At 39.0% G+C, this 13,534-nt stretch overlaps 2 protein-coding genes across 2 annotated transcripts in view; both read left to right on the top strand.

Annotated features, from left to right (window-relative positions):
* Positions 1–3,527: 3,527 nt before the first annotated feature.
* LOC308247180 (putative G-protein coupled receptor 141) lies at positions 3,528–4,427 on the top strand (the record flags this gene model as incomplete). The annotated part of the gene is made up of 1 exon (XM_080665888.1): positions 3,528–4,427. The coding sequence occupies one exon, from the start codon at positions 3,528–3,530 to the stop codon at positions 4,335–4,337; it is 810 nt and encodes a 269-aa protein (XP_080522014.1). The 3' UTR covers positions 4,338–4,427.
* A 7,478-nt stretch (positions 4,428–11,905) lies between these two features.
* The window catches only part of NME8 (NME/NM23 family member 8), a 39,056-nt gene continuing 37,427 nt past the window's right edge, over positions 11,906–13,534 (top strand). Inside the window, exons 1-4 of the mRNA XM_080665055.1 lie at positions 11,906–11,999; positions 12,709–12,748; positions 12,827–12,884; positions 13,082–13,188. Of these exons, the coding sequence (XP_080521181.1) occupies positions 12,716–12,748; positions 12,827–12,884; positions 13,082–13,188 (198 nt within the window). The 5' untranslated portion in view covers positions 11,906–11,999; positions 12,709–12,715. The remainder of the gene's footprint in view (positions 12,000–12,708; positions 12,749–12,826; positions 12,885–13,081; positions 13,189–13,534) is intronic.

Below are 13,534 nucleotides of genomic sequence, written 5' to 3'. Positions count from 1 at the left end.
GAATGCTCTTACTGAAGTGACATCACCAGAGGGTCAAGCTTCGAAAGATCCATATCTCCACATGGCAGTTAACGAAGGAAGACAGTCTTTGAAATTGAAAGGCAAAGATAGAAATATTTTTAGTTTATTGCCGAGAATATGGAAATCTCACAGAAAGTACTTCTCCAGGTCATTTTTATTTTGAATGTGGGACATTTTGGGTAAAACATACAAATGTGATAAAAAAAAAAAAATAGCATTTGAAAAAAAAAAACCTGTAATTTTTTCACACTAATAGGAAAAATTCTTCCAGGTAAGTCATTGATAGGAAAATGCAAGTTATAGAAATAATGTTGAAACTGTTCAACCACTAGCTATAGAAATAAACATCCGTTTGTGGTCAAGTCAGTTTATCTGGGTCCTACATCTTGACTGTGTAACTTCAGAAACCTCTGACAACGGCTTGAACTGCTCCCCAATTCATCATTCATCCCAGATCTCTCTGGACTATTATCGGTAGTGGAGCCTTGATTATAGCAAACTGCTCTTATTGCCTGCCCTGATGTGGATCACCAACAAATGACCAGGGTGCCTTGAGTCTTCCACCAGAAGCAAATCATAAGAGGAAAAGACAAGTAAGTAGTTTGGGTAGTAATTTGTTTCTTCATTGAAAACAGATTTAGAAATTTTAGTACTTGTTTTTTTTGTGTGTTTTTTAAAAATATTTTAAATTGATTTTTAGAGAGAGAGGAATGGAGAGAGAGAGAGAGAGAGAGAGAGAGAGAGAGAGAGAGAGAGAGAGAGCGCAACATTGGTGCAAGAGTGTAACATGGATAGGCTGCTTCCTGCAAGCCTCCAGCTAGGGACTGAGCCCACAATCCAGGAATGCCCCGACCAGAAATCCAGGAATTGAACCAATAACCTTTCGGTACATGGGACGACACCCAAGCAACTGAGCCACACTGGCCAGAGCTTACTATTTGGTTTTAATGAGCAAAGAAATCACAGGCTATTGAAGGATAATGTTGGGGCTGTTGTGGTCATAAGGGTAAGATTCAACTTCTCCCTTTCCTATGAATTTATCACTACGCATTTAAATATCCATAAGACAATTCTGAGAAGCAACTATAAAAGAAAGGGATCTTGTGTTTGTGAAAGATCTTTGTGCACATTAGAGGGGAGAAATAGCATTGACACTTTGATGAACTATGTCAGCGAATCTGTTATGTTCTTTGTAGATACAATCTAACATACTTCTCATAACCTTCTTGCAAAATAGATCTTCCTATTTTCATATTTACAGCTGAAGAGACAACTTTATAGTTAAGTATTTGTCCCATGATTAGCCAGCTAGTAAGAGGCAGTGCAACCTGTTTCTCAATGTGTCCATTCAAAATGTGGAACTGATAAATAGAGTAATTTAGGTTCTCAATGCTTTAAAATAATTTCAAACTTAAATCTTGTCTGCTTAGACTTGAGGACTGCCAAAATGTTAAAACTAAGTTAGTATCATACTTGTTATATAAGCATTATATATTTTATAATGCTTTGTTAAAATGTATCTTTCAGCACATAAAATTTAGGTTGTTATGCAAGTTATAATTATGTTTTTAAACTACAATAAATCCTTATTTGAGGGTATTAAATCTGCAAGTTCCAATATAATTTTTCACAAACAAAACTAAGTTATTCTAAGACGATTCTTTTGTAGCAGAAGAAAAATGTTAAAATATTTAGATGTTCACTGTGGAATAACTTCTTCCTCAGGTACAAATGCTCAAATTCTGCTCCGGCCAGGTGGGCAGGAGATACATGAGGAAAATGGACACAGACACTTTCTGAGGGGAAAGTCTGATCAGTGCTGATGCCTGGGTCTCATACTGTCTAATCAAAGGTCTGAAAAATATTAATTGTCAGATATTAATTAAATGCTTATTGATGCAACAACCATTTTATGTAACATAACTGTGTATCTACCCCTATGTAGAGTAAGGAGAAAGGGGTAAATAATGTCTTTTTGTTTTTATTATTTCACCTTAAGAATCATCACTTTTTAAAATTTATCTTTACTGTTGAAAACATTACAGATGTCCCCCTTTTTTCCCCACTGACACCCTCTACCCCTTCCTCACCCTGTCCTCAAGAATCATAACTTTTATATGGATTTTTATTTCAGTTTTAAAGCTGTCTCAAACACACTAACTCATTTAGTTCTCTAGTAACCCTTTAAAGTAAGCAGTATGGCCATTCCCATTTCATAGCTAGAGCTCCATGCACATTCCCACAGTAGCTAACTGGCAGGGTTGGCCCTTACTTGCAGGGCGGTAGATTGCCAGTGCTCTTCCTGCTACACAATCACTACCCCTTAATGCATCCACACCCGAAAACTCAAATAAAAACTCAATAGAACCTATTCTCAGACCCAAACTTTTTACCAAAATGTTAACACATCAGTCTAGGTCTAGGAGAAGATTCAGGATTAGGAAGAAGAAAAGAATGTAGGTAATATACACTGAGTGGCCAGATTATTATGATCTCTGAAAGCATAATAATAGGGCCACTCAGTGTATATCCTATATAATAAAAGGCTAATATGCAAATTGTCCCCTTGACCAGGAGTTCAACCAGCAGGCAGGCCAGCCAAACACCCATGTCCCCCCCCCCCCCCCCCCCCGGCCAGGCTGGCCAGACCCTACCTATGCACGAATTTATGCACCGGCCTCTAATACACACACACACACACACACACACACACACACACACACACACACACACTGAGTGGCGAGATTATTATGCATTCAGAAATCATAATAATCTGGCCAGTGTATATTCTATGCTGCTCCTTGCTGAAAAATTATTCACAGAAAATATTTTTAAACATTGTCTGATACACCTTCTTTCAAGAATTACACATGATTGAGACTGTCTTCTCTACACAGATTGGGTTTTCTGACAATAGGAGGGATGGCCTCTATAGATCTGACATGAATATGCACTGTGAGCATACTGACCTGGCCTTTATTAAAAAAATTTTTTATTTTGTCCATCATGAATTTTTTGCATTGATTTTGATTCTAAAAGATATTGCATTAAAATAGTATTCATTGTGATGACTGAGTTTTTGGCCCTTCCTTAAATTTCATGCTAGCAGCTAACATGTCTCGGGCTGATCCCGGCCTTGATACTTGAACCTAAATGTATAGGTTAATAGAATACCTGAGTGTACAGCCAAATTTTATATTTTAAAAAAAACACATTTATTTTTGTAATTTTGTCCCATTCAACTCTGTTTATTCAATATGTTTGCATAATCAAGTGGAGCCTCTGACAATATTTATTGGATACACAGTTTTAGGTTTGTAAATAATTGGCTAGGATTGCAAAACTCAATACTATTAATGTGCAGTTGCTGTAAAGTTTCAATATGTTCATTATACTTTTGTAAAACTTTTCATTTAAGGGTTTATGGTCTTCTAAGCATTTTGTGGTGAAACATGGATTCAATCAATGCAACCACCCCATCAAACATCTCAAACGCACACTGCAGGATGATTCTGATAATCATCTACGGCATGGTTTTGCTTGGAGGTACTATTGGAACAGTACTGATGTCACGTTTGATGTTCAAAAGGAAGAGCCGATCGATGATGGCCACTATTGTTCTTAATATCATAGTGCTACACTCAATCCTCTTAGTCAGCCTCCCGTTCCGCCTCAGCTATTATGTATTAAATGTCTGGGAGCTTGGATCCTTTACCTGCCGATTGGTTAGCAGCATAGTATACTGTCATATGTACTTCACCTTTGTTTTCTATGTGGCCATTGTCATACTCCGATTGCTCATCTATTTTAACAAACTCCAAATGCAAGAGTTACAAAAGTACCATGCGGTAGTTTTAAGCATTTTTATTTGGATGGTGGGTAGCCTAATCTTTCTGCCAATATTTTTTTTACTATACGGCATAGATCCAAGTTACTCAGGATACCGATGTTTTGAGTTCTACAAAGATCTCAACCGCAGGAAAGTCATTATTGTGAACTATTCTATGATTGGCATTATGATCACAATGGTCATGACCCTCTTTCTGATACAGGTGGGTGTCATCATTCAACTGATAAAGACTCTTTGGCCTGGTATGTGGACCCACCAAGAGTTTAGAGCTCAAATCAAGAGCTTCTTTTTCCTTATAGTAATAGTTGTCTGTTTTGTACCCCACCATGCATTCCGGGTACACTTTATTCAAAATTATTCAGGGACAGAAAGTTCTGAGCTAGTTCTTTATAATGAAATTTTTATTGCTTTAACTACTCTCTGTTGCCTGGATATGCTGTGTTTCATAGGTGGAGTTATTCATTAAACAATGTTATGTCACTTGCTTTGTAATCAGTTTTCTATCATTGTAACCAATTAAATGGATTCTACTATTTAGTTTCAATTAAATGGATTTTACTATGATTTCAAATTTTCTGCTTTTAGTCATCACCAAATTATTTTTCCATGAAAAAGTGTGAGAATTTATCTGTTTCCTTCTTCTTAAGAGAACCTTTGTCTGCTCTCTATTAACTGTATAATATAGTTCAATGTCCTTAGCTCTGTACAAGTTGACCCTAGACATCCCTTCGAGACTTAACCCCTACCTCTTTTTTTTCTTTTTTTAAATATATTTTTATTGATTTTTTACAGAGAAGAAGGGAGAGGGATAGAGAGTTAGAAACATCGATGAGAGAGAAATATCGATCAGCTGCCTCCTGCACACCTCCTACTGGGGATGTGCCCACAACCAAGGTACATGCCCTTGACCGGAATCGAACCTGGGACCCTTCAGTCCATAGGCCGACGCTCTATCCACTGAGCCAAACCAGTCAGAGCCCTACCTCTTTTTTCATGCACTATTTATTCTGCTAAGCACAGCTATTGGCTTTCCCTATACACCATCCAGGCTGTTATCCTTTTTACATTTACTCTCACAGAGCTTTAATCTTACAATGTTCTTTGACTCCATCTCCAAACTATCTATTCTCTGAGGTCCATAGACCCTCAAGATAGTGACTTTATAGAAACCTTAACTCATTCAATTTATGTTTATGAAAATGACTGATAGCTAGTAAATTTACTGCTGCTGGCTGTGATATTTGAAGGAAAAGAATAGCTCAGATAGTCAAGAGATTTAGAGGAAACCCTTTCAGAATCAAAGGGAAATTGATGTACTTTGATTCTTACTAAGACCCAGTAGGTATCAGAAAGCTGAGAATGCCTCCCAGACATGGATCCAGTAAGCAAGAAAAGAAATTTTAAAAGGTGGAAGACATCTGGATGTAGTCTAAGTGTACTAGAAGACTGTATTAGAGCTCAAAACCTTGAGACTGTGGGACTGTTATTAACCTGTTCAAGTTACCCTACATGACCAAGTAGTGTTACATAATTAAAATCAACACTGGTGCCCAGTTGGTTGGAGCATCGTCCCATGCACCAAAAGGTTGCAGGTTCGATTCTCTATCAGGGCTCATATCTAGGTTGTGGGCTTGGTCCCCAGGAGGGGAGCGTATGGGAAGCAACCAGTCAATGTTTTGCTCTTACATCAATGTTTCTCTCTGCCTTCCTCTCTTTCTAAAATATCAATAAAAACATATCCTCAGGTGAAGATTAAAAGAAAATCAATACTGGTATCAGTTAAATGAAATAAAAACAACCAAGACAACCAACTTGGATTCTAGTTATCTGATATAAAAATCGACATGCTCTTTTGCTTTGCTTATAACTATGCTGCCTTCAAGACTAAATTCAATGAATCAAATAACCAAACAGTGCCCTTACTGGTTTACAAAGCAATATAGCTAATACAAGAATTTTGGAGTCATCTGGAGACCTTGGATTCAAAACCGGTTAGTAACTATGAAATCTTGGATTAAGTATTTATATTAGTGGCAAAACAGCACCAGAATGTATGAGCTATGGGTATTTTTTGCTAATGGGCCACTGGTTGGGTTTGGCCCTTGGGAGTTACCAGTAGGAGATTCCATCCTGAGGGAGGAGTGAGGTTGCAGGATTTATTCTCTGTCCCTCCCCTATTGCATCACCACAGTTCCAGCATGGCCTGCAGCCCTTCAGGCTACAGCTCCTGCCAGGTGGCCTCTGGGTTCCATTATGGACTTTTCTCCCTTTGTGACTTCAGGCCTAGATGCACTGTTGCTAGTCTCACTCCCTTCTCAGAATGTCTGGTGGCCTCAGCAACTCTCCTTGATGCAATGCTTATCACAGCTCCCTCCTGAGATTGACTCCTTCTTTTTCCTCTCACTGTGGGGCTGGTAGCTACTCCTGCCACCTCTCAGGGGTGTGTTTGCTGCCATGACCATCATCGCACAATGACCTGCCCCGCTACCCAGCATAGGGCTGCATTCCTTGATTGGGGAAGTGTTTCCCAGACTTAGATACTGTTTGGACTCAGGAACATAATACAAAGGCCTTTATGTGAAGGAAACAGAATTGATCACAATGAGGGCTTTTCTGCTAGGCCTTATTTTCCCACTCCAGATGGTATATCCTACTCCTAGAAATACCTTCCAAGCTGGAACCATAATCTGGTTCTTTGGAGAACTCCACTTGGGCATAACTGACTTGAATCAAATCTTAAATTCATTTATGGGAAATGTTAAATTTTGACTACATAGGAGAATTTTTATTTTTTTATTTTTATTTATTTTTTATTTTTTGCCACTGTGCTATCACAGTTCAGAAAACTATCGGAAAATAATTTAGGGAGGCAGAAAAGTTGGTTAGGGATTGAAGGGACTGTATCAGATACTAATGAAAATAATGTCACGCTGGGCTCTTTAGGGGCCACAGTAGAGGGAGTAGTGGTGGCAGAGGTTAGACCTCAGTGCAGCAACCTCAGTACTTGAGATCTGGCTAAGAAAGAATTCATATCCAAGACTCCAGTTATAAGAGAAAGCTGATTTAGAAAGTCACAGAAGTAGAAAAGATGAGCCAGCTGGGCTGTGTGGACTCAGGAAATAAGTTACAGTGGCAAAAGAGCCCTTGGAGCTTAGGAGAAAGGCAAAGGTTACATGCCTGGGGGATAGCCAGGGAGGAGGGGAAGACACAAGCACTGCACACTCCAGTGAGATTGGGCTGGGGAGAGGAGAGGGGAGGTGTGGGTGTGCTCCATAGGGGGAGAGTCCATGCTGGGTCTTTTGTCTTAAGGTTTTTGTCTGTTTTCCAAAGGTGGGAATTCTAGGGGAGCTCTTAGGGGAGGATCTTAATAGAATATTTAGCAGCTTTATGCTGATGCACCAAAATGAGATTTATTCCCCTGGCTTCATTCATCCTTGGGTGTGGTTGGCACTAATTGATTTCGGTTATCCCTCTCCCTGAGTAGGGTGATTTAAGCTATTTGTCCTCTGGTTAGATAAATAGCTCTGAAAAGTGTAAACCATTTACTCTTAAGTGTCCTTGGTTAGGAAAGATAGGATTTTGCGATTTACTAGATGGCTGTAAACTGCTTGGCTGTTTAACTATCTGTCTCTGTTTCCCTATTTTACTTGTCCTGGCTTACTAACCTGTCTCAGTAGGGTTTGTGTTAGAGAAGAGGAGAGAGAACCCTGCTCTAGCTAATCTTGGGGGGAGTATTCCTCTCCGTGTACAACACTGGGACTCATGTTGGATTTCCAGGAGGATCTAAGCCCAGGCCTTCAACTCTAAACCCACAGAAGCTTCTGTATTGGAGCCTTTGAGGCTCTGCTGAGAATGGGTCTGAGATGGAGAAGAAAAAAACTGTCCTGAATGATCGTGCTGTCTGCTTGGAAGTGGGAAGGTGAGGGGTGGCTCCCTTGCTACACATTGATCCGCTTTGCCCTATGCCACGCTGTCGGGCTGCATTGTCAGGCTTCTAGGAAGTCCTTTCACCCCTGAACAGAGACCCTTTAAAGCTAGGAAAGACTTAGGTGCAGGACCTCTTTGGAAGCTGTGAGTCCCAGAACTTTATGTATCTTACAAGCATGGATGTGTCATGTTGGAACTGTGGTGAATGATGACTAACCAGAGGAAAGACAATGCTGAGCCCCATTGGAGAGTATTAGTCCTCCAAACGGGCAAGGGTGGGAGGGCTTCAGAGGCTTGGCGGCAGGATGTGGTCAGAGATGTTTGATTTCAGAGCAAGCCACTTCTCAGCCACCGTAGGGACTTTTTGAACAGTCACTTACACATTATTATGTATAAAATCCAAAGGGTTCAGACAGCAAGTAATGTCATGAGTTGTTTTTATAAATATATGCAAAGGAACAATTCACATAAAAGCTTTAGGCAGAATATATAAAAATTGAGAGTTTGATTTAGATTTTACCGAAGAAATTAAATAATAGTAACAAGAGAGAAAAATCTCAGAGCTCTTATAAATTTTGGCATTTAGGAATGTGTCCTTTAAAACTAGGACCCAAGAACATCTTGTTCGAAAATGTCAATTCAGTGTTGTACTAGTTGAGACAATTTATGTTTTAAAAAATTCTATAGCCATCATCAGATCCTGCCTCAGAAGGAAAAACCAAAGAAAGCAAGGGGCAAGAAGTAAACATACGTGCCACCCGTGGAACACACCCTCTGTTAGGCACTTTCCATCATTTATATCATTAATCTCACAAACATGCTACTATAATCCCCATTTTAAGATAGAAAAATTAGGGTTGAAAAGGTTATATAATTTGTTCTATGTTAGTCTAAGGGTAAAGGGAATGCCAGGGTTTAAACCTAAATTATTAGACCCCAAAGTCTATGCACTTTCACATCAAAGAGGGAGGAGAAATTGTCTTGTGAAGGGCATGGAGCTATCTAGTAAAGGTAAGAGGGTAGCATTAAGATGTTTCTGTAAAGATGGCTGTTATGATGGGGGGAAAAGATGTCTTTGAAAAAATGCCCATTAGCTTAGAAAAAAAGCAATGCTCAGAAAGTGAGTGAAATGTCATGTTAAAGTAGCAAGGAAAGCCAGATTAAATGAGAATTAATCTTCATAGTTAAAATAGTTGAAAGTAGCTGAGAAAGAACCCAAGGACAATAACAGAAAATCTACTGTAAAAATACTGAGGAGAGTGAATTTAAAAATATTTACTGCTTTTTCTGATTCTAAAATAAATATAATTTCATAAAGTGTGGAAAATATAGAAAAAGTAAGAAAATAAGATAAAGATTACAAGTAATTTCACCATCCAAGGATAAGTAGTAATATCTTTTCAATGCATCCATCATATTCATTTGTAAGAATTAATCATCTTCAATATAATCTCCTCTATTTGGGTCATTTATGTTGCTTCTAATTTTTATTCTAATAAAGTTGTTCAAACATTAACAAGTATTAATTTAGAATTAATATATTATAATTATACAAGTAATAGTTGATAATTTTCAGTATCAGTAACCAAATATTACAGTATAATTAATGGCTTATTGTATCTACTTTTTGTCACCACTCTAGATAAAAACCATTATAATCGAATATCTGTATTTTGATATCTTTATATGTATTTGAATGCACAAAACATTTACATTTTATAATAATTGTATTTAAAAAGGCAATTTGCACTCTTCAAAGAATTTTTATTTCATCTACATTTTAAAAAATTGATGGCATAAAGTTGTTATAATATTATTGCTGTCATTTTTAAAAAATATATATTTTATTGATTTTTTACAGAGAGGAAAGGAGAAGGATAGAGAATTAGAAACATCGATGGGAGAGAAACATCGATCAGCTGCCTCCCGCACATCTCCCACTGGGGATGTGCCTGCAACCAAGGTACATGCCCTTGACTGGAATCAAACCCGGGACCCTACAGTCCGCAGGCTGACGCTCTATCCACTGAGCCAAACCAGTTACAGCTATTGCTGTCATTTTAATTGCTATGAGGACACTAGTTATATCTCATTTTTTATTTATGATGCTGGTAATTTTTGTTTACCCTATTTTTCTTGATCACTGAATTTAATAATCTCGCTGATCTTTACAAAATACAACTTTTGATATTGTTAATATCACCTTATTTTCTGTTTTCTATTTACTTGGTTTTTATTCTAACCTTTTTTATTTTCTTTCTTCACCTTACTTAAATATGTTATTTCTTTTAGTTCTTAAGTTGTAACTTAGATCATTATGTATTTTAAAACCTGTCTTGCCGAAACCAGTTTGGCTCAGTGGATAGAGCGTCGGCCTGCGGACTGAAGGGTCCCGGGTTCGATTCCGGTCAAGGGCACGTACATTGGTTTGCGGGCACATCCCCAGCGGGAGGTGTGCAGGAGGCAGCTGATTGATGTTTCTCTCTCATCGATGTTTCTAGCTCTCTATCCCTCTCCCTTCCTCTCTATAAAATATCAATAAAATATATTTAAAAAAAAAAAACCTGTCTTATTGTAATATGTCTTTAATATACTTTCCCTTTAACCACTGAGTTACCAACGTCCAACAAAATTTTATATGTTGTGTTTTAATAATCAGTCAATTTGAAATATTTTCTAATTTCTCTTTTGGTTTCTTATTTGACTCACTGGTTATTTAGTAGAGTGTTGCTTAACCATCGGGTGTTTAAAAATGTACCAAATATTTTATTGTTATTTATTTCTAGTTTATTCCTATTGTGATTAAAAATATGCTGAAAGATTCCAATTTTTGAAATTTATTATGATTTTCAAAATTACCTACTATATGGTTCATTGTGGAAAATATTCCAAGTGCACTTGAAGAAATGGTGTATTCTGCAGTTGTCAGTACATTTCAATTTGGTCAATTTGATTGATAAGGTTGTTTACATCTTCAATAATCTCACTGATTTGTGTGTACTTATTCTATCAGTTATTTGGAAAGTGATGTTAGAATCTTCAATTATGATTATGGATATGCCTTTATTTCATTTAATTCAGGCAATATTTTTTGCTCCATGTATTTGAAGCTCTGTTGTTTATTATATATATTTTAAAATACTTGTCTTCCTGATGAAACTTTTTATCATCAGGAAGTGTCTATCTGAAAATATTCTTGTATTGAAGTCACTTTGTCTGATATTAATATAATCATGTCAACTTTTTATGATGTTTACATTATATCTTTTCCATTGTTGACTTTCAACTCACCTGTACCTTTATATTATAAAGCTACTAAATGCTACTCATCATGGGGTTTTCTAATTTTGCATTTTGAGTCCTGGAAAGAAAGTTAATCACCTACGAGAACAATTAAATACAAATGTTTAAAATAATACAACAGAACTCAGAGTCTTTATAAGGCTGACATTGGCCAGTTTTTGACTAATACTTACTAGATTTGCAAAGAAACAGGAACTTAGGACCTTTGCTCAAGAAGAAAAGAGCAGGTCAATGTAGGAAAGAACACTTTTAACAAATCTTGAAAGATAATGTCAATTATATGCAAGAAGCAAAACAAACTATTAGACCCATTCGGGAGTAATATCTTTCCTGGGCTATTTGGCATTTATAATTTACATTCTGCTCTAATAAAATATAAATACATTTTCTTATAAGTAACATTTTCAGAGTGCATTTGTCCTTGAAGTCAACTCTAGGAAGACCCAAATCAAAATCTCATCAAGTTTATGTTTCAAAGCCTCAACATTCAAGGTTTTTGCAATCAATAGAAGTAATGTTTAAAAACCTAATTTCACCTATTGCCTTGCATGGGGAGACTGAGACAGGGAGGAGGCAGCTGAGGGAGGAGGGGAAGCAGGCTTTGCAATGCCTTCTGTGTAGGGGCACTAGAGGGAGCGATTTTCCCAGCCAAAAGCAGGTAACCTTGGCCCAGTTCTGAGCCCAGCGGTAAAGCTGGGAGGAGGGGCGGGAGGGGTGGAGCGGGAGAAGCGTGAACGGTGCAGGGGGGCGGCGGCGGGGGCGGGGGGGAATGTGCCTGGGCTCGTGGGCGGCCAGAAGGCTGGCAGGAAACGTTGGCGCCCTACTGCTTCCCGATCAGCACCCACAGGAAGCGCAGCAGGAGCCGGGCCACACTCCGCCCCCGCCGCCCGGGGCCCAGGTACTCAACGTGGTGGAGTTCACCCTCAAAGGCCACGGGCCTAGACCAAGAGGCCGACTTAGATTGGGGGGCTGTTCCTTCCTGTTCTCTAATCACACCCGCGGAGCTTAAAGGAGGCTGTTTGTGTAGGGCTTGTTGGCGGAATCCGCACGATTTGCTGGGATGTGGTCCGGTTGCGCCGAGTCACGCCTTAGTTTCACACTAGTGTTGCTCTCACACTCGCAGACACACTCTCAAAGCCCCGGACGCCACCCGACAGGTATGTGGGCCTCGCTGGTTGAACACCTGTGGACAGTTGATGCTGTGCCCCGTACAACGAGTGGCCTCGCTCTAGAAATGAAACCTCCTGGGGGAGGGACGGCAGAAAGACCCATGAGCATGTTCAGAGAGAACGTGTGCGGATGAAAACAGAACATAATGCTCCGGGAAAACAAACACAACTGTTTTTAGGAAACTACCTCCTTACATCCTTACCTTGCTTCAGGATTCTTGTGCTAGGAGGACGTTTGGCTGCTGTAAGCAAGCATTAGCGGAGCGCCCAGCAGGAAGAGGCCTGGAAGACTCTGGAGTCTCTGTGGGGGGAGTACATAAGCCGATGTGGAAGGGACATTTCTACGGTGCATTAAGATGTTGCTTGAACGCATAAACAGGACAGTATTTAAATTTCTCTGAAATGTTTCCTATTTTTCTCCCCTTTTTCCTGTGATAGTGGATAAATGGCAGGCAAAAAGCGAGAAATCCAGTTACAGGTAGGCATGACCTAGCAGCAATTCTTTACTTGGTGCGCTGGCACTTGTAGGCCATGTACAGTGCCTTCCGTTTTGCAGGCTGTCATCAACACTCAAAGCCTCTGGGAGGAGATGTTGCAGAACAAAGGCCTAACAGGTACTGGGGCTCCCTCATTGGCCCGTAACCTGGAGTTTGGCCCAGGGCACCTCATGGCACCCCAGCACAGAGCACGGCTCCCTTTCTCCACGTAAAGCCCTGCTATGTCTTTGCCCCTGCCCCTGCCCCAGACCTGGGATAAGGTGCTATTTCAGAATCTTTGACTCTGTTCTTTCATAAATATCATCGTCTTCTAGTGATCGATGTTTACCAAGCCTGGTGTGGACCCTGCAAAGCAATGCAAACATTATTCAGGAAATTGAAAAATGAGCTGAACGAGGACGAAATTCTGCATTTTGTTGTAGTAAGGATTTAATTTCCTTAAAACTATTGTTTTCTTGTTACTTTAGGTGTTAAAGTGTTCTCTTTAAGGATTGTCTTGATTTAAACAACCTGTCAACTCTTCAAAATGGACAGTATTTACTGGGAAGTTTTAATATATGTTTAGTTCTACCTGATCTGAAAACAAACGAGATTTTTACCCAATGCCTATAACATTGAGGTTATTGACCATGGTTGTGAACATTAGAAAAGTATAAAAATGGTTATCTGTTTATTGATGTTTCTTTTCATCTGACCTTATGCAGTGTGTCTCTTAGAATAAGAGCTGCAAGTACTATTTACTAAATAGCTTTGGGAAGGACTCTGGG

Source organism: Plecotus auritus (assembly GCF_963455305.1).
Source record: "Plecotus auritus genome assembly, chromosome: 4".
Classification (NCBI taxonomy): domain Eukaryota; kingdom Metazoa; phylum Chordata; class Mammalia; order Chiroptera; family Vespertilionidae; genus Plecotus; species Plecotus auritus.
Note: the sequence above shows the minus strand (reverse complement) of the source record. Positions and strands in the feature narration are given on the sequence as shown.